The 23,659-nt window shown below is 41.8% G+C and overlaps 1 protein-coding gene across 16 annotated transcripts in view; it reads left to right on the forward strand.

The window, feature by feature from the left end:
- celf4 (CUGBP, Elav-like family member 4) overlaps positions 1-23,659 on the forward strand; it is a 91,359-nt gene that overhangs the window by 14,881 nt on the left and 52,819 nt on the right. For all 16 annotated transcript variants that reach the window (XM_082532290.1, XM_082532302.1, XM_082532299.1 and 13 more), the window contains exon 2: positions 6,843-6,925. In XM_082532290.1, the coding sequence (XP_082388416.1) occupies positions 6,843-6,925 (83 nt within the window). The remainder of the gene's footprint in view (positions 1-6,842; positions 6,926-23,659) is intronic.

Consider the following 23,659-nt stretch of genomic DNA (forward strand, 5'->3'; position numbering starts at 1 on the left):
CAGTGTCATACCGCTTAGATGTGTAGGGACTTCTACTGAAGTCTAAAACACTACCCCGCTCATTGAAAACGACGTTGCATCGAGGGAAAAACGTTTTTAGTTTGCATGAATCTGTAATGTCGATTGTTTTTGTCTCCCTTTATTATCCCCCTAAAGGTACCACATTGAAATGTAAAGTTACCTGGTTTTCAAAGCTTCTATTATCTGAAATAAGGTTGTTTTTATTCCCACATCTTTCAGGGCAATCTGGGAGTAATTTATTCTGGGTATTTTTCACTGTGCTGCTTAAAATTCACATTCAAACCATGAGCAAGCTTTGATTTGCCTTGATGATTTAACAGTTTTGCAGAAAATGCCCAGTTATTAAAATTTATTTTACACCCCGAGTCAATCAGAACTTAGTATTCACACAGAATACAGTATAATGACTTTTATTTTACGATCTTCATATCCTCATCTCCAAAAGTAATTTAGTTACAACCGGAGTCCCCTTTATTGTTCAAAATGACTATGTCCTGCACTTTTAAGAATGGAAAAAAATATAACAGACGTACAGAAGTGCCGTCCCTCAGAGATTCATCCATCACCTGGTTATTAACATTTGCTCTATCTATTCCTGCTCTCTGCTTCCCTCAGTGGTACGCTTGTTGTGCGTTTCTATATTATGGATTCTTCCAGTTCCCCCCAAAGAGAGGGCTGAGGGATCTGCATATAGCTGCCTATGGGAGAGCTGAGACTGCTATTACACTCTATTACAAATGAATTCACCTCCTCTTTCATAACACTGCCCCTTAGTTCTGCCTCACTCTGCTGAAATAATATCATAATCAAGACCAACATTCATTCGTCCCCTGAAACAACTCCTGAATTTTTAAGGCCTCTTTCACGCAGTGAAAAAAAAAGATGCTCAATTTGAGCAACTGAGTTATTTTTTTCCACTCGTACACTCAGTTCTGTTCTCTGAGCTCGTACTGTGGGCTTCAAAGTGCTTTTTTTTTTTTCATTTAATCAGCGATTACAGCAGCCAATTAAAGATTTTAAGACGATACAGGAGAAAGTTGGCGTGTTCCCGGAGACCTTGGCTGTGTCCCCTAAAATAGCCTCTATCCTCTGTCTCTTTCTTCCTTGGTGAGTAATGATCTGAAAGGTCAGCAAAGGTGAAGGGGATATGAGCGGCTGCTGCTCACTTTATTGAATTACTATTCCTCGCAGAACCAAAAGTGAGGGGGCTTGTCTGGGCTTTTACGTTTCGATATCAGATTTACTTGGAGATATGTGACTTTTTTTTCTTTTTTTCTCAAGTCTGCCACTTTAAGTCATCCTAAACATTTCCCTGTATACATATGCATTAGAGAAATGGCGAGAATGATTCTGCAGCGAATAAAGATAAGATGGGAATATAGCTATAGAGACATGGTTTTAATAGCTGTGTTTATTTTTTATTTTTTTAAAGCAGTTTTTTTCCTTTGCATTGCAAGTATTAACTTTACTCTTTTAATTTTATTGCATTTGAAAACCAGATACAGACTGAATAGCAATTGTATGGCTCATACCGAGTGTCCCAGTTACAGCAGTACAAGGGCAACTGTATCGTTGAGAAACTCTTTTAATATAACACTTATTAGTATTCCACTTTTGCACTCAGTGCTACTCATTTTCACCATACGACTAAAAGACCAAGGCTTTATATGCCATTTCTCTGAACACAATAAGTCAAGAATTTTTGTCTTTACTCTGACCCATTTCAAGAGTGAATTGAAGAGCGTTATCTAAGCCTCAGCACTCACAGAAATCCAGTCAGAACGTTCTTGTCTTAAGGTCAATCTTTTAAAAAGGAGAAAAAAAACATTCCTCTGTTTATTGAGCAAAGTCTGTCCTTGGTCAACCCTTTCAGGTGAAGATAAGTGCTAACAGAAGTGAGGTAGGGGGAGACGTGGAGATTTCTATTGACTGACTGAAATTGGACAGCCTCAAACAAAGTTTCATGCCAAAGTTTTTCAAGGCAGAGTTCCAGGGATTTCAGCTGTGCCGTGGATAAAGCTTTTTAATGCTATTGACTCTTTTTAGGCTCTTACCAAGTTGTTCTGAAATATTTAAATGATCACTGGGAGTTTCTCCTCATCTGTAGCTGGGAATAAAAGGAGGGAGAGAGAGGGAGAGCGAGAGGAGGGAACTTTTTATGTCCGCCTTTTACAATCCCTGAATTAATAGGCAGAAGATAATTAGAGAACTCTGTACAATAACATTGTCCCTCAAGTTTTTTAGTCTTGGGTGGCATCAGGCAGTGTATGCTGGTAAAAAGTGATTCATGTGTCCGGTAACAGTGCTGAGCACTAATTCATTAGTCCTTTTAATTTTAGTAGGATTATAATTAGTTTCAAAGGAGAATTTGAAGAATGGTGTGTCCCCAACCTGGGCCATGGATGTCACAGAGATCACGGTCGCTATATTGTTTCTGGGAATCTGAGGGTTTTAATTACCTTTACACCCAGTTTACACGTTAAATATGTCGACAGTCTTTAGTTATTAAAAAATAAATAATGAAGTAGCATATAGATACATTTTTAGTATTTGTTTAACATTTGTTCGAATTGCTATAGCATGGAGGTTAGCTCTGGTGCCTCGTAGCAAGAAGGTCTTGGGTTCAAATCCACCATCTGTCCTGAGCCTTTCTGTGTGGAGTTTGCGTGTTCTTCCAATGTCGCATGAGTTCTCTCCAGTTACTCTGGCATGCTCTCACAGTCCAAAGACACACAGTTGGTGGAGTTAATTGGTGATTCTAAATTGCCCATAGGTGTGGTTGTCTATAGTAGCTGGGACCCTGAATTAGATAAGTGGATCAGAATGGACTGGTGAACTGATAAATCTATGTTGCTACTTACTAACGAGGTAAACTGTTAGATTGGATGAAATGGCAACATATGTACGTCTACATGTAACATACCACATCCTCAAAACCAGGAAAGGTTGTGTGGATTCCTTCTATTTAAAAAAAAGTTAGCAACAGATTACAGCACTTAGCTCCTCATGAGCTAAAATATAACCCAAAAAAATCAAATATCTGATTTGCATAACACAAGTTGGATTGAAGCACTCGTTTCAAATCGGGGGTAATGTTAGCCAAAGTCCTGACTTGATACTCGGCATCAGTCATTGAAATGAAGCTTAGCTTAATAAGGAGAATCTGTTTCCATTCAAATGTGCGCATTACATGTTTGAGCAATTCTCCTCTTCACTGCCACTTTCCCACTTCCACTTTACTGTCAAAGTCACTGCAACTTTGCGGTCCAATGATTTTCTTGCCCTCTTATCCAAGACGATCAGTCCACCATCCCTATTCTCTCTGCACATAGCTCTTCTGTCTTCCTGCCTTTCAACTGTCTTTGCATTCCGCTCCATCTCCACCTCATCCTGGATAATCAGAGAGTAACACGAAGTCTCCATCAGCCATCTGCTTACCCTGCTCCATCACCAGCATCTAGACTCTGGGGTCCTGTCCCATTTCCTACTTTTGTTCAGGACACCGCTCTGCTATGTTGCATTATCGGTATCTAATCGCTAAACTCCTCTAGATTCATATATAATGTATATACAGGATAATGTTCTTTGGTATGAATGATCCCTCCTCGTTGAGTTATCTTTTACAACAGAATGTTTAAACAAACAATGAATCAGTCCCATTGGCAACTTGTTGGGCAACCCATTGGCAAAGGCAGCTCATCAAATTTGGGTTTTCCAAATCAACAAGGTCAAAGCTCCATGTGGTCCAACACAGCTGTCGTTTAAATAAGGTCTGGTGATGGCAGATTTCTTTCTTCTTCCTCCACCAGAAAGTATTCAGCCTCCACCATTCCCCTGCTGCTTTCTTTCATCTTCTCTCATTTCCTTCCCCATATTTCTCTCTCTCTCTCTCTTTCCCTCCCTCCCTCTTTCGCTGTCTCTCGCTCGTTTTCTGTTTCTCTCCCTCTCAGTGGGTGTGTGTCCCTTTAGGGTGTCTGCTGCAGTTGAGATAAGAAGCGAGTGTAGGACACAGGGGGATGGTGTTCACAGAAGCTAGGTGATCTTATCTACTCTCTCTCCCTCTCCGTCTCTTACCGAGCATCCCTCGCTGTTCTGTTTTTCCTCTCTGCTGTTCTCCTCCCCCTCTTTCTTTTTGCCCTTCTTTCCATCTTCCATCGTCTCTCTCTCTCCTCTCCTCTCCTCTCACACACACACACGCACACATACATTCTCTCAGATCCCCCTCTGCGCTGCTGTTGATTTGAATTTGAAGTGATGGGAAACCAAATTGGCAGCATTGACAGCAGAAACAAACAGCTTATCTCTCTCTCCTGGGCCAATATGGATCTTAGTCAGATACTAGAGCTGCTGCCAGCATCTGACTTGTGACAATGATGATAAATTGAACATTTGTTGACTGTCACTTTTCATGTGTGTGTTGGCGTGCATGCGTATGTGTTTGTGTATTTAGTCATGTTAGAGCATCCATCTCTCATACGTGAGTGGATCTAAATAAATGTGCTTAGCACATCTTTCATTTTCTTCTATATTACAGTATGCTCTACTTAATACGAGACAGCTATAATATGTAGCTATTTCCAGGTTAAGTTTTAATGTACAAAATGCACAGTGATCACACGGGTTAATATGTAGTAATCCAGCATGTCTTTGGTTGCTTTTACTCTCAGAGTTACATCTGCTGTTGTGATTGGGTAGATTATAAAATGTGGGGAAGGCAGGTGCATTTGAATAAATGGAAATTATGATTTCATAAATAAAATAGATTTACATTTTGTTTTTGTTTGGGAATAAAATACTAAGTGGTGTATTTTATTGGTGATTAGATCACCTAGTTCCTCCACTCTGCATGCCAAAGTGTCTTTGCAGGCAAACAAATACATAACTAACATTATGCAGCCTGTCTTATAATGTTGCACATTCTGTTCTATATACAGTAAATGCAATTCATCACTGTGGGTGTGAAACAGTCAAAACTTTCTGGGAACCTCTGGAGCAAACTGTTTAGCTGAAATATGAAATAATCTCCATATCTGCATCGCAATGTTACATATTCACACACTGCTAATAATTAAAAAATGTTAATGTAAAATGTCATCATGAGTATTTTAGCTTTTGCTACTTAGGTGTATTTTGTGAGTAAAAATTCATTTTTAACATTGCATTTCTGTTCTTGCTTAAAGTAAGCCAAAGGAGTACGTCTTCCTATGTTGAATACGCTGATTGCTGTAGGTGACTGTGCTCCAAACATGTGAATGAGCGTCAGACGTGTGAATCAGAGGCTTGCGTGTCCTTCCTTTGGGACAGCAACGGCATGTAGTGCTAACACGACAGGCCCGGAGAGGACAAGGAGGTAGCCAAGCTGTCAGCGGCCAGCTCCCACTTCGCCTAATGAGAGAGAGGCACGTTAATTAAAAACACCAACAAGCAGAGCTCCCTGGGGTCCCACCATCAGGGCGACCTGGGGTTAAAGACACAGAGCAGAGAGGATGGAAGCTGCTCTCCTTCCACATACTGTACATGATGTTACCCTCAACAACAAATAGCCCCCAGTATTTAAAAAGGACAAAGAGCTTCGAGAAGGGGGTGCATTATTTAAAATGCACTGTGTTTTGGTCTTTGGTCTGTAAGTAGGGGTCTATGATAATCATCTCAGACTTAGGTGCTGATGTTCTCAAAACAAACTATGTACCTTTGTTCTTACAGATTGGAAACAGCAATAACAATAAATATATTATATGCACTATGAAATATTTTCTTGCTGCTGTGATATAATGATTTTGAATACCTCTATAATCGCTTTTTTGGAAAATTCCCAGATATTGTAATGCAACAAGTCCAAAGGCTAATTGTGCACATTTGGTTCTTTCCCTGATTGTGACTGAAATGAGTGTAAATGAAGAATATTTACATTTTTCCCACAACCTGGATGTGAGCAAACACCCAAAATACCTGTGCGTACAGTATGAGCTCAAATTGCGCATCAACCTATTGTGCAATTGTCTCTGTGAGCGTTTTATTAATCTGTCAAACACATGAATCATTAGGCTTGATCTGTAGATTGACAGTTTGTCAGCTCTCTGACAGTGGTGTGTGCCTCACTGTCAGCGGGGGGTGGCAAGGGAACAGCGCGCACGTTCCCCCACGGCTTCTTCTTCCTTGCCTCCTGCGTCTCCATCTTCTCTCCACCCCCACATGTCAGCCCAGGTGCTAACAAAACCGAGGATTGTGGGTAGTCTTGGAACATATGGAGCAGGGAGATGGAGAAATGAAGAGTGGAGGGAGTAAAGTAGAGGGAGGGTGGGTAAGAGAGAGAGAGAAAGAAGCTGTCAGGCTGTCTATCCCTGTCACAACAGCCAGAAGAGTGCGATGGACGAATGGATAACTGCTATTTCAGGCTGCCAGGGAGAAAGCTCAGTCAGATTTGATGTGGGCATGGTGGCTCTCGCGCAACAGAATACACAAATCGTCACACGTTGACGCAAATTTTAGTCCCACTTATTTCCCTTCTGCATGCAAGTGGATTGCATTCGCGGTCGCAGAAATATTCAATTTGTTCAGTCACCGAAATGCTGTTTATTGTGGACACACAAGCACGAACAAATTCCCTCTGCGGCCATGTAGACAGAGTTTCAGAGCTATGGCTGCAGGCTTACTCCGTGTGGTTGTGCGTGTGTGTGTGTGTGTGTGTGTGTGTGTGTGTGTGTGTGTGTGTTGTTTTTAGCTATTTGCTGATGATTGGTGCATCCCCCTCCCGTAGCTGTCTCTCCTCTGTCCCCAGTTCACATAACATAATTGTGTCTTTCTCTCTTGCTGTATTTCAGGCTGTGCCTTCCTCACCTACTGTGCCAGAGAGTCAGCCCTGAAAGCCCAGAATGCATTGCACGAGCAGAAGACCCTGCCAGGAGTAAGTCGCACACAAGAAAAGACATGCCAAGCCAGAAGCGAAATCTTACATAAACACGTCTTGGATTCAGTCGCACACAAACACAGATGCTCATTTTAGCATATAATGACTTATATTTATTTCAGATCAAAGAGGAGACTCTGTCTTTGCCATGCCTGCCATGTAGTGCTTATCACTGGCTATACACCACACTTCTTTCTCTTAAAGATCTTTTTTTTCATCTGCCACCCCCCCCCCCCCCCCCCCTCTCCTTTCACTGCCTCCCTCTCTCTTCACTTTGACAGTCACACATACACAAACCCATAGGGATAAACCACACGGCATCACATCATAGGCATACTATTTATAGTCCTTTCTCCAGTTTGTGTAAATGAGTGTGTGTCTGTGCGTGTGCATGCGCCCATGTGTGTGGGCAAGTGTGTAGAGAGATAGACGGAGAGAAGGAAAGAGGAATGAAAATCTGGTAGATGTAGACTCTTTCTACATTTATGTGCACACTCTGCATTAAGTCCCAGGCTGGCAGCGAAACAGGAGTGCATTGTGAATGCATATCAAGAGAGCACATCTTTTACGACAGATGTCCGTCCACGTGCTGCGGCCGCTGCTGTTCACACGCACATGCAGCTGGAAGCAAAACATGCGCGTCTGAATGCTCGACTTCTATTTTTGCATGACAGGATGAGGAAGTTTTCACTTTGTCACAGAGAAGATGCAGATTTTCAGTTTGTAGTAGTGTGCGCATGCGAGTCTGAGGGTTTTATCAGCAATGTGAGCTCTTCCCTTGGCGCACACATGATTTTATTATTACATATGTGTGTTGTGTGCATGTGTCTGTCTCTGTCACACGCTTTGATTAGTACGTGCATGCTCCCCGATGCCTGAGTGTGAGCGTGAACATGGATGCATAGTCGGCATTAGCTACGCATATGTGTGCGTGTGTGTGAGTCTTAGGAAGTTTTGATGCGTTTCTGTCAGGCCTGGCTCGGTTTGCTCTGTTCGTTTTTAATGACGCCTCCAGGGAAGCTGACAGTCGCCGTGTTGAGCGCACAGCCTTTGATGTGAGTGATTATGACATCACAGACGTGCAGTCAAGAAGAGCGGAGGAGTGGGGATCCGTGCTCTCAGTCTTTTTTTCTTTTTTTTTACTTCCCAGTGGCATATTATTCAGAAAGAAAGAGGGAGGGAGAGACAGAGACACGAGGAGAGATTAAATATTTGGCCAAAACCAGAATGCGATTTTGTGTTCACACAAAGTGTGCTGCCGATTGATGTTTTTGCCTTTGTTGCTATTGTTTGACACAGACCAGAATATGTGGTTCACAAAAACATTTTTTGAGGATTCTGCCTTTCCATCTTGAAGGGACTATGTTTGGCTTCACATGCTACATAGAAATGCATCACCAGCAAATTACTGTAACCAGTCACTTGTAATTAATATTGTTTTTAGAAGGAAGATGCCAATTAGAGATGCCTTTGGCAGTTTAGGACAGTCTGTGTTTGACCTATGGCGAGAGCTAGATAAACACAGGCAGGCTATAGGACAGACCTAGATGTTTAACAAACCCTGAAGCAGAGAATTCAGACAGGCAGACCAGGAGACTGTCTTTTGTTGCTGGTGAAGGTAAATCCAGCAAAACAGAATAAATGAGTTCATTAGAAATAGAGCGAGGACTTGGCCCTGGGAAAGGCAGTGGGACGTTTTATGGCGCACGGCTACACCCTCTTACTTCCATTCCTTCATTCAGTGTTGTTTTTCTTCCTACCTACCTTCTTCACTCGCTCTCCTTCTATCCTCTATCAATCCCCCCACTCACAGGCCAACACAACCAAAACCCGGCAAATGAAATCTCCTTTCTACCCTGTTAAAGCCTCTTTCCCCTTCACTTTGTGTCCTGATGCGCTTTTTTCCGTCAAAGTTGCTCCCCAGCTCTTACATTTAAAAAGTTTTCTGCCGTCCTTTTTTTTTTTCTTTCCGTGCTGCCAGGTGAGCTGAGAGAAGAGGGGATTTGACTTCCTAGTGGAAATGCCCTGTAAGCATGGCTGTAGGCTGTTGGTGTAGCTCAGACAAAGTACTAAGGGATGCCTGATGTGAATGTGCACGCACACATGAGCGTAAGCATGTGCGTGTGCGCGCGACCGAGCGGGTGCAGTGTCAGGAGAGACTTTGGGTAAACAAGTGACAAGCAGAAATACTGATGTTAAAGTGACGCTGACATTGTACTACTGGTGATAGATGACAAATTGTTTTCACATTGCTCATTCCATTATAGCACTACAAACTACAGGTACACAGGATTATGCTGATGGAGAATATGTGTCTGCTAGCGTAATTAAATCAGCTCTACTGACAAGTGACACAGAAGCCAGCGCTGCTGAACATTCAAAATATTCAAGACATGGATCCAGTATTTGAATGATAAACCAACGCAGTGCAAAGGGAGCAAAGTCAGCAAGTAAAGAGTGAAAGACTCTCTTGAAGCGTGGATGGATCACTGAACAGTCAATAGGTCATGGAGCAAGAAATGACTGCTATTGATTATTGTGTTGTATATAATAGTCTTATTTTTGGTTCAAAAAGCAAACGCTTTGGTAAAAAGTGTATCAGTTTGCTTTTGATGTTCAAACTTGATTGAGCAATCAGTTAAATTTAATATTTTTTTGTTGACATTCAACTACAAAGCGTGTATTTTGCAGGCACTTTAGGCACTGTTTTAGGCATGAGTACCACAGTGTGTGGGTCTGCTGTGTCAGAATTTTATTAATCAACACCATGAGAAAAATACTGATCTACACGTGAAACAGCAGGCCATCTGCAGCAGTTTAGCGTTACGGTAAGCTTTCACAGTTACCATAAATGCAAACGTACCATGTAGTTATGACTGTTCCAGATTTTGACAATTCTTGTTCAATATGGCTACATTTTCAACATAATGGGAAATATGCCTGTGAAAAAGATTTTCCCTTTTTTGAGTTAAACAGACAACAAGCACATAAATGGACAGAACAAAAAAAAAGGGGGGGGGGGGGGGGGCGCGTCCCAAACGCCAGGCCCTGACTGCCACAGTTATGATCCTGCGCTCCAGTTTCAGACTCGTACTATGGCAAGAAACATTAAAAAGCTCCTGTATTGATTCTGGCAAAAGAAGAGCCCTCACGAGTGGGAAGATGTATTCTTGTGTGCGCACGTGCATGCGGGTGTGCATTTACGTGTGGGTCACGGGGTGGAGTTGCAGCGCTAGCACTAGCACATGTGCTCATGAAACACTGCACAAAGACTCGCCAGCAGATTCTGGCAAACATAAAAACACTAACACCCTCAACACACGCAGAAAGGACATACATACATATATATATATGTGTGTGTATATATATATACATATATATATATATATATATATATATATATATATGGGCCAGTGCACTACCAAGTGCCCCCCACACAGGGCACAGAGGGAGCTCGCACTCTCGCATACATAACGCTGAGCTCAAAGTTAGAAAATAATGCATACAAATACACACAAACAGGTACAAAACGCCCCACACACATGCACTCACACTCCAAACACTTCTCTTGTAACTGCAATACAACACCCCTCATAAGCACTTCCATTCAAAAACATGATACTCCGATACACACAGAAAGACAGAGAGAGCGAAAGAAATAGGGAGAAAGTAAAAGAGAGAGAGAGAGCAAGAGAGTGAGAGAAATACGGCGTCGATTGACTCTCACTGTAATAGTGAGCCAGATGAGAAAATATAGAACACTGTGAATCAATGCGTCATTTCAGAGCGCTTTCACACACACACACACACAAACACACACATAAACACACAGAGTTTTCAGCCCAGGGGCAAACAAACAACAGAAATCACAGGAAAGCAAATGAATAGCAGGATGGAGGAAAGAGGAAGGGGTGGATGATGGCAGATTGGAAAGAGTGGGTGGATGGAGGGAGTGAAAGGAGAGGTATAGTCGGGGTGCCTCCATACCGAATGATTTGTGTCTGTTTCTTTTTCAACCCACCCACCACCACCCCCGCTTTCAGTCCTTGCTCTCAGTCGAGATAATGCCAAGGCAAAAAAAAAAATCCATGCCATTGATTGGCTCCTGCGACCCAGTTTCATGGCAGCTTTTTCTCAATAAGTTGCCCTCATTGGTCAATAACTGCCAAGCTCCCCAGGTGACATGGGTGAAGAGGTGTTTGGATGGCGGGGTTTTTGGTGGTGCTCAGTTATGATTTGTGTACAAGTACTGTAGTTCAGTCCTTCTTGTAGATTTAGATTTATGGCTCAGCGTGCGGGAGGCATAGCTACACGTCCACATGAATAATGCCACAGACCCTGGAGCTAAAATATCCCCGCTCTCTCCCCAAGCTATCACCTCATCAACTATCCTAATCACCCCTATCCAAAAGAAAACAATTTGCCCCATAAGGTGCTCCATTTAATGAATGCACAGTCATTGAAAGAATGCCGGGGTGATGCACAAGCAAGTTTTAGCTTGAAACGACTTCTCCTCACACACACACACACACACACGCACATACAGATTTTAGTCAACTCATAGACATAATGAGCAACTTATTTCAGTCTCACATTGCCTAAGATGAAAAAGAAAATAGCAGCATGCATTGGCAGTAGTCTGGATGAAGAAACAGTAGACTGTACCCAGCGTCCACACCAGAGCAAAGCTTTTAAGTGAGGCGGTAGGCAGCCGGAATCTGGCAGGTCATAAGCCTGCAATAAAAATTTAAATGAGTCTCCCCAAACAGACAGTAGAAAAGCAGAAAGACTTTCTGTAAATAGTGTTTGTAATAAATTCAGAGGTAAACAGAGATTTCAGTTTGTTGAAAAACTTAATTTTGTAAGTTCTTATTTCTAACAATTTACGTTTTAGAGGTGCTATAGTCTGTTTTTTATGCTCTGTGGCTTTTTGTTCTTTGGATTACACTCTCAGTTTCAGTCTTGATGCTTCAGCATACAATAATATTTAGGACAATAGCGTGGGTCAAACTTTTTGGCAGTAGCTTGGGATCGTCGCCTTCTGTCATTCAATGGAGCAATGTCCCAAAGCCAGGGCCAAAAAGACATTGTTCATGGTTTGTTGTGGAAAAACATAACTGCTAAACTCCATAAATGTCTTTGGGATGAACTGAAAAAGTCTCTGTCCGCCAGGCCTTATCACCCAAACACCAGTAACGATAATGTTCCTGTGCCGAAACAGGCCCATATTCCTGCAGCCGGGTTCCCAGCTCAACCTCCACTGAAGAATGGCGGCTAACAGAGCAGCAGAATAATGCCATTAGTTTTGGTTTTGATTGATTAACTGATTGATTTGTGCCCTGAACTACATGGAGCTATGTCCATACGGGCTTAAGCTGCCACTACTGTATAAGCCAATCCAACCAAAGTGATTGACTGACAGTTGAGCAGCATCTAAAAACCCTTCACCCCAGATCTTCCGACAGTCTCACATTCACATCCATGTCATTGCTGTGGGTGAGAAAGACAAGGCTGCACCTCTCTCCTGCCTCCTAGTTTCAATTTTTAATCTTCCTCACCTTTAAAGTGTCCGCTATTCTTCTGGCAGTTAGGTTGTTACGAACAGGGTGGGACGTCATTTCAGCTTTTTTTTTTAGCCCTACACCTGCCGCAAGCAAAATCTAGCATATAACCATAAATTGAAGTGAACTTTTTTTTTTAATATGGTTGTGGTGTTTGGTTGTCCGCATACTTTTGGCTTATATAGGATGGCTTTGGCTGAACCCCTTTAAGGAGTAAAGCATGAATGGTGCCATAATTGCAACAAAGATCATTACATGCCTACACACCATCTTTTGTCATATAAAGTCTGAATGGTCCCATTATCATTGGGCTCCAGGCCTGATGTTACAACCTCCCATTGCCAAGTGGAGTTTGAGCAGATTGTACAAATGAGAAAAATTTATCTGTCTCGAGGCAGTAGTTCACTGTAGTCCAATAAGCCAACTAATTTCAGAGGTGGTGCATGCTACCTGCTGGGTCAATAGACTGATGATCCATATGTGAAATTATGCACTTTTTCTTTCCGTTTTAAGGGTTTTTTTTTACTACTGAGCCATACTGCAGCACATGTAGCATTATATTGCTAATCCAGTTTGGGTTTTCGCCAGTGTAACTGTTCCAGTCAGCCCCATTGCCAATCATCATCGTGACATGTGTTGACTCAAGTTTGTTGCCGTATGAATCATCAGGAAATGATGAGGAAGACAAAGAAAGACCTCAGCCAAGAGCAGCTTTAAAACCCGTGATATGCTCTCCAACGAAATGGCTTGAACTGTCTGAGAGATTCTAAACACCTTTAAGAGGTACCATTATTTAGACTAAAAGCATGTCCCCCACTTCAGAAATTTTAGAAGTGGGATGCTCTTTTTTTCCAGCGCCTCAGTCTATAGCTGGCTCAAGCTCCTGTCACAGTCTGAAATCATCTTGTCTTTTCCTCGAGTTTGTATTGATCCGCGAAAGCACGGTCTTAAAGCGCACCAATGAGTCTTCGTCCTCAACAGCCTGCTCCACTGAGCATTTACAAGTGCTAATGTCACAACTGGCATTTTCAGGCTGTTCCTTGCACTCACCAAAGTGAAAAGAGGTTTTTTAAAAATATATATATATATCCAGCCGCAGTTTATTCACTTTTAAAATCTTGAGAGAGAAAAAAAAACGCTCTGTGATGCCCAAGTTACTGTTCAGAGAAATCACACATCCAGTTCTTGCTTGATTGGAATTGTTTTGTAAACCCTCAAAGCCATGAACTTGCTTACAGATACAAAGCTGGCAGTGACTGTGACTGTCGCTGGGGAGAGGACAGAAGTGGAGGCTGCTGCAGCTGGAGCTATTCAAAAAAGAAAAAAAAAAAACCCCACTGTAATAGCATCCTAACCAGTGTGCGCCTTGGCTTCAGCGCTGGGTGTGCATATAGTTCACAGATTTAAGTGTCTCCATAAGCTGGTTGTGATAGTCATTCTGCCATTGTCATAGTTTTACCTCCTGCTGCTGCTGCTGTATTGAGTTCGCCTGACTCCAGCTGCTTTGAAATTTCCTGCCAGGACAGGGACTTCTTTTTTCCCCCGAATAGCTGTATGTCACACTGCTATATCTATTTGTCTTTTTCATGCTCTCAAGCCTCCTCACGCATACAGTACAATGTGTCTTTCCACACCAGCGAGTGCTGTGTTGTCTGATTTCTTTTATTGTGGCTTGTTCAGGTAATTTACCATGCACATTAAATGTTGAAGAACAGTGGAAAGATAACTGGAAACAATAAAATGCAATAAATCAGTCACGCCTACAATATAATTTATCTATTAAAGTGGTGTTTTATTGATCATTGGAGGATATTACAGTTCGCATTGCACACCTATCCTTTCTGTCAAGCACCAGCGACTAGTCTGTCCTACCTCAGTTGTTAATGTGGGGCAGAGCAGATGCTTTTAAACAGCAGCAAACATTTTCATTCAGTGTTCTCTTTTTTTCCTGAGATTTTACAGCGCTCTTGGAGCTTTTACTGTGAAGCCCACTGTGCTCTGCATCTTTTTATCAGCCCTTTCTGTTAATCAGCGCTTTCCCTTTTTTTTTTTTTTTCCTCAAGCAGACCAACTGCTGTTATAAAATGAAAGCTTGCTGAGCTTAATTGTCTTTAAGTCTTTCTATTTTATTTGAAGTCTCGAAATGAACATTAGTCTTGACTCGTTCTCCAAAATGGCTTTATAGAATTTTTGGAATAAAGTTGTTCGAGTGTTTAAAAATTGATGCTAAGTTGCATTCTAGATTCGATTTCTTCGGTAACAGTATTTTACAGTGAACGAGATAGCCAATAAATAATTTCACTGTGATTGCAGTGAAAAAAAAGCCCAGTTTGAACAAGGCCTTTTATAATGAAAACATCTAGAAAAAATTGCTGCCAGTTCAAGGCCAAGTGCAATCATCATGCACTCCTTCTATCATTGATGTAATCTCTCATAATAACTTCCGAAAAGCTACCAAAGTGAAGCAGAAATATGTGGAAAATAATTATAAAAGTGTTGGATTGTGGATGGAAACATTGCCCATTGGTTTGTTACTCGCACTGACTACAGTACTAAAAGTTTTTAATACTAGGAGCCAGTGGTACCACGCTGCAATATTAATGTTGTTTTCTACTTAGAAAAGTTTTTATGAAGCATAAAGTAACCACACAGATTTCACAAAGAGGGCTTTACCCTTCTGTAAATACCATTCTCATGCTCAGTGGAAATGTGCAAAGGAAAAAACAAAACCCATTTTATTCCGTGACCTTCACCACCTCACCTCCGCTGTAGCCGTTGGAATATATAATGTGGCAATTTCACTTTCTTCGTTTGGCCCATATCCTCTGATACGTTCCGCAGAGTGCGAAGTGGCACTCGGAAATCTTATTCCCAACTCCGCTGAAGCAGCTGGTGAGCTGGTGGCCGGCAGATGTGATAATGACACAACGCACCAGCTGAGACAGCATAGCGGGCCACGACTCAGGCAGCTTTTAATAATTGATAGCAGCCAAGGCCCCGGATTGGCCAGTAATTGCATTACAGGTCACTTCTCAATAGCAATTTGTGAAAGTTGTGGTGATGTGTGCCGGGTGGCGATCAATAGGCACTGTCCAGAGAGGCAGACCCCCTCCTTCTCTCGCTCGCTCTCTCTCTTATGCTTTCTATCTTTCTGTGTCTATGAAGGTTGGATGTCTAGTGAAAATATTTTCTTCCAGTGCTCAGTGCAGCAACACGGTGAGGATTCATTCACTTAGCATCAAAACACTGACAATAATTTAAGACCCGCGAGCACCTGTTAAGCACATTAACCCCTTCCAACACTTTTTAAATAAAACATGTGCAGTACAAGCTTCCTGCCATTTCCAGGTAGCCTAATGTTGTTTCGCAATGCTGGAGCCCAGCCCGTTAAAACAGTTGCATGCCTTCAATTCAATCAGACAGAACTGCTATTTTATTTGAGCTTCATGTTTCAGTCTGATTGTGTTCACATGAGCCGTTTTCTGTTTGGTAGGGGCAGATTATTGTTATGTCTTTTGTAACTCTATATGAACGGCAGCAGCAGCTGGCGTGAAGAGCGACAGCAACTTTTTTGTGAGCAGCATGGCAGCATGGCATCTGATATGTGTTTACGTGAGCATGAGTGCACAGAGATTATTTCTGGAAATGTGTGACAATGAGATCTGTTTGTATTTTAAGATACTTGTTCTTAAATGAAAATTTATGTGTTATTTTAGCCTAATAGCTTAATTAATAATATCAAGTTGGCTGCCAAAGTAGCTTTGAGTTTATTTTTAGTATTTTGGAGTTTTAAACATACAGCCAACATTTCTGCCCCACTGCTTTTCGCAAGTGCCATACCTCATCACTGGAGGTCCCTATACATTAGCAATATATGGCACACTTGACTGAAACACAACCGAGTAAATTGAAGCCTCAGGTTCCCAACGTCGAAACAGAACAAGAGCTCAGATTTACCCACTGCACGGTGTTTTACTATCCAGCCTGCAGTGCAGGCTGTGAGCCTTGTGGCCCCCTCTGGCTCTCTGGCTGCACTCATTCTCATGGAAGTTATTTACTGTTCTAGCCGTTATTTTTCTCTTTTTTTCCTTCTCCCATTGTTGATGTCTCACCCGCTTTGACATGTAAACTATCAGTGTGTCATTTCGCTGCATCTGGTGTTCATTCTTTTCTCTCTCTGTATCTGCCTCGCTCTCTCCCTCTTCTCCTCCTCCTGCTCCCCTCTGCTGTGGGATGGAGAGGAGGAGGAGGAGAAGAGAGAAGAGTGGAGGAGACAGTAGATTTTGCATGCTCTAAATACAGCCTCTACGTGTGTGGGGTGCTGTCATCAAAGGAGAGAAGGGACAGGGGATGGTTCACTTCTTTTGTGGTGGTGTGTGCTTGCGTGTCTGTGTGTGCGACTGTTTGCTTATGCAACTAAGTGTGCATTAATTCAAGCAAACATCAAAAATGCTCCCTCATCCATCTCTCTGTTTAACTCTTCTCCCCCTTCTCACTCCCCGCCTGCCTGCATCGCTCTCTGTAATGCTCATTTTAGCATCATTTTGTCCGCATTGCCTTTTTTTGTTTGTTTGTTTTTGTCGTTAGGCTCTGCCTTTTGCTTGCCTGTCTGCTTTGGTGTGTCTCACCTCTCTTGCATGTGCTTGGTGGGGTGTGACAGCATTGAGAAGTCACCAAAGAGGTAAATGATGATAGGCCATCCATCATGCTTTATGGACTCTGTATGGTGCTGCCGTGGAGAGTGGCTGCACTGTGCAGTAACTCAGAACACTCTGTCCCTCCATATAACCTGGCAGGGGCTCTGCTGTTTGCCTCGTCTCTCCTGGGTGAGTGTTCATGTGTGTGAGACACAGGAAGAGCGCGGGTCTGACTCACCCACTTAAGCGTTTCTCACTGTGTGTTTGTGATTCAGGATGTGTGTGGACGAGTGAAGGAGGGAATGGAAAGAGTGTTTGTCCACACTGCCAAACCATGGGCAATGAGCTTTCATTATGGTCTGATATGCCACTGCTGGGAGCATCACCTCCAACCAGCAGACACAACAAGGTCTGCATATGTGTGTATGTGTTAGCGAGTGATAGAGAAACAGGCAGAACGACAGTGAGAAAGATACACAGAAAGACTTACCTGAGTACAGTTAGATCCAAAAAATTTTAGACAATCACACATATTTTCTTGGTAAATGTAGCGTGCTTATGTCTACCAACACACTGGATTTTATGTAAAGTAATCAAGATGTAATTAAAGTGCAAATTTTAGGGGTTAGATAAAAGCATTGCACTAACTGGTTATCCATGTTTAAATGTAGAGGCCCCAATTTCAGAGCCTAAAAAGTAATCGGACGGTAGGCAGACAAACATTTCCATGGCCAGGTTAGGGCTGGCCCCTTGTCACTCCATGACAAATTAACCAAATAAAGTATTTTGAGTTGGTTCCAAGTGTTGAACTTGCATTTGGTAGCTGTTTACTGGAACTCTTAGTATAGGTCCAAAGAGATGTCAACACGAGTGAAGAAGACCATCATTAGGCTGGAAATTGATGATAACCCTATCAGAAAGAGAGAAAAAAGTTTAGGAGTGGGGCCAAATCAACAGTCTGGTCCATACTGAAAAAGAATGAATGCACTGGGCAGCTCAAAAACACAGAAGAGCACAGATGACAGCTAAAAGTGAAAGATTAGAGTTTACTTTTCTAACCAGATTTTGCCGAAAGAGTCTGCACAGTTCTGGAAAAGAAAGAAATCTTTGGACGGATGAACTCAAGGGTAACGTGAGAGGATGAGATGATATGATAGGAAGATAACAGTATAGTGAAGCAGAGAAAAAACTCATGATCTGAAGCAAGTCACATCATCTGTCAAACGTGATGGAGGCAATGTCATGACATGGACATGTATGGCTTCAAGTGAAACCGAGCCACTACTTTTTATTAAGGATGTGATAGAAGTGGCCGGAGAAATCCTTGACTTTCTCCTCAGCTTCAGACAAACGCTGCAAAATAGACTGAACAGTGATTCACTGTGGAAATGGATGATGACCCAAAGCAGAGTGCAAAAACAACCCCTCAGAGTTGGCCACTGAAGGGTTGTTTGATTGCTGATCTCAGTCCAGCGGAGCATGCTTTTCAGTTACTAAAGACTAAAGATAGCTACAAAAAACACCTGGCAAATTATCTCAAGAGAGGAAACAAGCCTTATATCTGAAAGGTATGTTAGTTTGTCCAATTACTTTTTAGCCTCTGAAAATTTAACAGTTACAAAAATGTTTGTAAAACTCTTTTCAGTTATCACATTTTGATTATTTAATTTAAAAGCTATTATTAGAGTAGATATAGCTTGCTGTGGCTTACTGTTAGATTATCTAAACTGATATTTGCAAGTAATAATAGAACATAGAATAATAGTCATAGGACATAGTGCGGCTAACAAATTAAATTATACACAGTTTTGTGTTTTTACTTTACTTCTGTATTGCATCTGACCCCCTTTTAACAAATCCCACCCCTTTTTTCTGTAACCATGATTACGGCTCTGAAGGCATGCCCAGGCGGTCCATTTGTCAGGCAACATATCACCAATACGAGAGTGGCCACTGGGAACTTCTGGAGATTTCCAGAGGGGGCCATTTAATTTGTCCCAGTCGCAAAGCAAATGTACTAATTAAATTTGACAGTCTGCACATTAGTTTATCTATTCTAAAAGTAGGTTACATGTTCAGCTTTCTACAACACAATAGTCTCTGTACAGTGGATCAGGTGGATTCTACCACCAAAAGAAATACCTCTAAAATACTGAAAGAAATACAACTGTTGCAAGAATTATGTTGTTAATCTGTTTATGTGATTATTTATTTTTCTTTGTTTTATATATGGCCTGTGAAAAACTTGGAACAAATAGGAAAAATAACCAATGCTGCAGTTTTCGAATGTCCACTTGCGTCTATGTGATGTCATCAGAAGGTGAATGTGAGGCTCCATTCAGATGTCTGCATGAAATCTTTGAAACTGTGCACAGTCATAATACCTATGCGTCCTCTGTGAGCAATCAAAGTAGAAAAGCAACAACTGTTGGTGTGAGTGGTGCCTCTAGTATGCTGGCATTAGTGCGAACAACGCCTGTGTTTTTCTTCATACTAGAAATGTACATAAAAAATCACAGTGTAGCTTGCACCTTGGTTTTGGGACACCTTAATATATCTGATACTAACTGGTTCAGAAAGGGAACAGAACATCTGACATTACATTGTACCAAAGAAGAACACTACGTATCGATCCTTACATCATCATTTTTTACCTGCAACTTAAGAAGATTTTACATTAGAAAAATCACACATTGTTTTTAATTCTGTGCAAAGACATTGAAGAGTGTCAAATTTTTTGCAAGGCTCAGCATCTTAAACATACAGAAACAAGAGATTTGTGCTTCACACTCTCCCATGTAGTTTTACTACAGGAATACAACACTGGCAACAAATACCAAAACAACAGCTCATGTTAGCTTTAGGGAATTTTGGATTTTTTGTTAGGGAGCTACACAAAACACTTCTCCCAACAGACATGAAATATCTAAATGTTATTTTTAAAGAAGCGATTGTACCAAACAGTGCAACATCTTTACAACCTTCTAATCGTATTACAGCCTCACCTTCATCCTTTTCCTTTCTGTTCATCCCTCCTCTTTTTCTCCATCCTTTCTGTTCAATACCTCCTGTATCTGGTGAGCCCTTTCACACTTTTCTTTTGTCACCTTTCCACATGGAAGAACAATTGCTCAGAGTTCACTCTGTCTCTCTGCCTTCCTCTCCCACACCTCCTCTCCTCGCTACCACTCTTAGATCCAGAGGGAATCACACTGTCTGAACCAAATGTGCCACAAACTTGTCAGATGATGTTTGTTTTCCACCCCCTTTCCCATGCCTGTTTTTTTTTCTTTTTTTTTGCCTGTGTGTTTTAATGCTGTCTACATATTTGACAAAGTGCTGTGAGATGCACTGCCCTCACATGTCAACAGACTAAAATTTTGCAGCATCATTAATGAAACAAAAATCTACAGGGTGGTTGTATGTGTGTGTATGTGTGGTGGGGAATGGGGACTGGGGGGGTGGGGGTTAGTCCCAAGCCTTGTGTGATAATACGGTTTGTATGTTCAGACAGCTTGTTAGTATGCTTGTGAAGACTGTGAGTAAACAGCCTTTCCTCTGAGGTTCCCTAGAAAGTTTGAATAAAGGATCTTCTACTGAAAACTAAAGGTGGTTAAGGGACTGAACAGCTGCGTTCCTTTGGATCTGTATACCCAAGAAAATGTAGCACAAGCTCTAGCTCCATTTCCCTGTAGACATTATTTGCCTGCTGAATAACTAAAACTTATTAGAGAGTAGCTTAAAGACAGATTGGTGATGTTCCTTAGCTTAGTAAGTGTCACGAAGACCCACTTTCAAAGCCCTAAACTGAATTGGATTGAAGTCAGAAGGGTTAGATTATTAATAATTAAACTTAAACTGACCAGAAGATCAGGAATTAATATTCTGGACAACAGGTTAGGCAATTTTACAATTTTAATTCATTCAAATTACTACTTTTGACTATATTCCTAGCTGCTTTATAAATTTCTGTATAGCTCTCTGGAAATACGGAAAACTTGGCCTCCTAAAGTCACTCAACTCTTAAATGCCTGATCAATGATGGGCAGGACAAAAGGGTAAAAAGAGAGAGAAAGCAAAGCGAGGAAAAAGAAATAGGCAGGAAGGACAGTTAAAGTCTGCCAAGAAGCAAGGTAACTTACCTCTGGCAACCCCACATTGTAGACACACCTCTAAAACTCATCCCAAACTTTGGCAAGATGCGGTCCAGCACTAGCCTCCTTTATGAATGTCACACACCGTGAGAGGAAAATGATTACGTTGCAAAGAAGACAGGGGGGCAGAACAGGAGGGGACAGGAGAAAGCGAGAGAAGAAAAATCACTTTGATGGATTATGCTTCTCGTGGGACAACCTTGTATCGTTTTTGGACAGGAGTCTAACTCGGCCAGATTCTCTGTTACAGCGGCGATTCTCCTCTATTCCTTCCGTCTCCTTTTGTCATCCAAGATGTGCGCTAGCTGTGACAACAGTGCCAGCGGTGATACCTAATGATACCGCTTGCAGAAACTAATTACTACCAGTGATTAAGAGAGGAGACGTGGCTTCTACCGCACATGCTGTCTTTGGGTGGGGGGAGCTTTTTAATTGCCTTTGCCAAATAAATGATGGCCAAAGATGCATGGACCCAGACTTCTTAATGGAGTCTTAGTGCTCGGTGGCAAAGAGCGAATACTTCAGGGCCCTTGGCACTCCCTGCACACAGATGGTGCCGCCTGTTCACAACCAGCGCTTGTTGTTGATCAGTGCGTTAAGGGCACCTGTGAAATTAAACAGACAAATGAATTCCCCACTGGCTGCAAAACAGAATATTAGCATTGCATGAAAGATGGCTAAACTGATTCATGCATTAACCACTTTTAATGCCAAAGGGCAGAGCATTTTAATTTAGTTAGTCACAGGTTCGGCTCTGTGAAGTTACTAAAGGAAGCAAAGATAAGGCTGTAGTAACAGTTTAATCTCAGCTGGATGTTGGAGGTGTGGTGCTTGTGCACATTTGTTAGCCCTTAAGCACATCTAGACCTAATTAACAATCATGTTCCACAGCAAGGTTGTCTTTGGCAAGGATCCAGCCAACCAATAATTCATTTACTGAACAGTAACACGTCTGCCTGAGTAGTAAAGGACTTAAAAGTTTGACATGGCTCTTGCAGAAGCACTTAGTTCTAAGCTGCCTAGTGTATATTTCCCTCTTTAATGGCTTCTGTGAATAGCTTTCTCTGCACACTAATAATTAAAAAACTCCACTGCTTCACATTATTACGTTTTAAATGATCATCTCTTAAATTCCTGTTTATCTGTTTTCTGTAGTGAGAAGACAGTGGTTTTGTGTTCTTGAACTGCATTTCCCAGTGTCGTCTTTGACTCTGTGTTACCAGTACTCCAACTCTGACAGCAGCTCCCTTAATCCCAAAACAAGCTAGCATGAAATGAACTACTGACACTAGTGAGGCAAATACAAAGAGTGACCTTGTCTAGAGGGGCACAATCATATCCACACTGTATGAACACATCAGACACAAAGACATTTTAACTATGTCACTGCTTCAGACATGCTGCTGTTTGCTTAAAAGCTTAACTAATAATACCGCATTAACTAAAGGCATTTGCTGCTTAGTAAAAGTTGCCAGTGGACCTACACATTAGCGCTTAACAATACATCTAAAAAACTGCATCTCCATCTAGGCACTCACCCAAAATAACAATATAATCAAAGTGAGATTGCTTCTAATAACTGACAGTCTGGTCTGAGCACGAGACCTGCATCACTCACTCACCATCGCTGTGCTTTTGTTTTTCCGTCTTGGAACGGTAATTTTCGTGTTAACTCAGAATTAAGCATTTCGGGACAGCCGGTTATCCTTTTAAGCCCCTCTGAGCAAATGTTTCTCTATACTTTGAGTGTGGGCTTCTGCAGATGGCGTTCTGTTCTTATTCCACTCAGCCTTGGTGACTGCCTCTACTCATACCAACTACGCACTTCTACTTGTATTTGTGCCATTACTTAAAGCACACCAGAGAATTTTTAGAACAGCTACCCACTCAGGACCGGCTATTATTATGTGTAGTTTAAAACCTCAAGGCTGCTGAGCATTTCAGCAGCCTTCTACAATGCCAATTTGTAAAGCCTCTATTTGAGCTATAGTGAAGAGGAACATACATGCATCCTTCACAGATGTCTCTCCTTAAAAGACTTTTTAAGCAAATAAGAAAACAACCAAATGCTTTCCTGATTGAATATTCACTATAATCGTTCACATCTGGTGGGTGACCCTCTGAGCGTTTAAGTGCCTGGTGGTTTTCACATGTTATTCTCATATCCAAAATTGCCTTTTGGAGTTTCTAGCTGAACTTTGATATTCAATTCCTTTTGTTGCAAGCTCTATGCAGGCAGTGGCACTGGTGAATCAATAGCAATTTAACAGTGAGTTATAGCTGGGTATGTGCATATACTGGACAGCGTGAGCACGTTATGATTCGGGTGTGTTTACTCAATGAGTGCTGAGTCAGCAATAATGACACAGCATTTCTTTC

This window comes from Aulonocara stuartgranti (assembly GCF_965226115.1).
Source record: "Aulonocara stuartgranti genome assembly, chromosome: 5".
Classification (NCBI taxonomy): Eukaryota; Metazoa; Chordata; class Actinopteri; order Cichliformes; family Cichlidae; genus Aulonocara; species Aulonocara stuartgranti.